The 1,879-nt window shown below is 60.8% G+C and overlaps 1 protein-coding gene across 1 annotated transcript; it reads right to left on the bottom strand.

The window, feature by feature from the left end:
* Window positions 1-657: 657 nt before the first annotated feature.
* LOC126204336 (uncharacterized) lies at window positions 658-1,515 on the bottom strand. Its single transcript, XM_049938716.1, has one exon. The coding sequence runs from the start codon at window positions 1,513-1,515 to the stop codon at window positions 658-660; it is 858 nt and encodes a 285-aa protein (XP_049794673.1).
* Between the last annotated feature and the right edge of the window lie 364 nt (window positions 1,516-1,879).

The following is a 1,879-nucleotide window of genomic DNA, read 5'->3' as shown; positions in this document are numbered from 1 at the left end:
GGGGATAGGCCCTCGGCGCCGATCCCATCAGGGCACCAGAGTAACTGGCTCCCGGGCGGGCCGCCGCCGATGGCCATGCAGATCGTCTCTGGCGAGCCCTGAATGACTTAATGTTTGGGCAGCCCATGTAGCTGCCCGTGTGATTCCCGCCACAGCGGGCACAGGTGGGGGGGGCGTCCCGGGGCTTAGTGCACTCCGAGGAGGCGTGACCACCAGCACACTTCACGCAACGCACCTCGCGGGTGCAGTCTCCCGCGAAGTGCGCCAAACCCTGGCAGCGGTAGCAGACCAGCGTCATCCTCCTGGAGCGCGGTTTCTCCATCGTCACGCTAACGTGACTGAGGAGCGAGATGGTTAGGAGGGGGCGGTTCTCCGGCGTGTCAGGGGCGGAGACGAAGAAGAGTGGGGTGGGGCGTCGGGTGCGAGGGGAAATTATCCTGGAGACGACTGAAGGAGTAATGTTGAATGACGCGAGGGCCTTCCTCAGGTCATCATCAGAGTACTCCATGGGGAGTCCTCTGACAACAACCCGGAGGCGGCGGGTACGTTTAGGGGGGGTGGAGAAACCTATATTGAGCTTGTTGCAGATAGCAAGGGCAGTAACAAGGTCGTCGGCTGTCTGGAGATACAGGCGATAATTATCATTGCCTGACCATTTCAAGCGGAAGGGGCATTTCGTGTGAGCAATGAGGATGTTTTCAAGCTCGGCAAAGGGGCCCTTGTGTTGTAAGTAGATGGGCGGGGGGGCAGGAGGGGTGGCTGATGACGGGGGGGGGGCGGGGGAGTGAGGGGGGAGTCAGCGGCACCATCAATAGCCGCGAACGCGTTGCTGACGGGCACGTCCGCCAAGGACGTGGTGAACCGGCGACGAGGTGCCGTTTTGCGCGGCACCTGGAAGCCCTCCGCATCAACAATGGCCAGTTTCTTCGTGGGTAGGCCGCGGTCAGCGGGCGGAGGGGCCTCAGAGTCGGATGAGGAGGCTAACTGCCTCTTCCGGCGCGCAGCGACCGGGCGCCGATGGTCGTCATCGAACTCCATCCCGCACCCGGCATCGCTGTCGGCGGTCGCGGCAGCCATGTTCGGGAAGAGGGCGGTCTGAAGCCGAACAGGGTCGACCTGCAGGCCCTCCTCCTCTGCAGCGTCACGGAGAGCGGTGAGGTGTTCCTCCAGGCCCTCCGCGATGTCGCTGTCGTCCATGTGGCCGTCGAGCGAGTCGAAGTCCGAATGCTCGGACACGTTGACAGCGTCGGAAATGTCCGGCATGTCGAGTGCGGACGAGGGACGAGGGGAAGGTGAAGCCTGTCTTTGCCTCGGCGCGCGCGGGCTGGTCCCACGTGAAGGGGGCCCTGACGCGCCATGTGCCCTATCTAACCGCCTAAGGGCGGCGGCATCGATTCCTGAATCGATGCCACATCGCCCAGAAGAATCAGTAGAAGAGGTCGGCGTCGGCGGCAAGCCGCCAGCGGAAGACGTAGCACTCGCAGGCGAAGGTGCTGCGTCCAAGGAACTAGCCATCTCAGAATCCGGTGGAAGTGGCCGGGTTGTCGTTAGTGGGGGGCCGGATGGGGCCGCTGACGGAGCTAGCTCCGCCAGGCGGCGATCCGCCACACCCTCAGCTTCAGAACACACAACGTTCGCAAGTGACATCGCAGCTCGGAATGGGCCCGCGCGGCCGAGGCACAAGACTGAGGGATGTACCCTCTGCAGTTTGCGAAGTACTAGCGTAGCGAAGACGCTTCTCCTTCTTACTTGAAGCTTGATGTTGAATGACGTGGCGGTTGGAATTTGTGCTTGACTTTTGTGCAATTATTTTTTTTTTTTTTTTTTTTTTTTTTTTTATACAGGTGAAAGGATAGTTAGAGATATAGTGGAAGAATCT

This window comes from Schistocerca nitens, chromosome 9, assembly GCF_023898315.1.
Source record: "Schistocerca nitens isolate TAMUIC-IGC-003100 chromosome 9, iqSchNite1.1, whole genome shotgun sequence".
NCBI classification, from domain to species: Eukaryota; Metazoa; Arthropoda; class Insecta; order Orthoptera; family Acrididae; genus Schistocerca; species Schistocerca nitens.
This window is presented reverse-complemented; position numbering and strand designations above follow the sequence as displayed.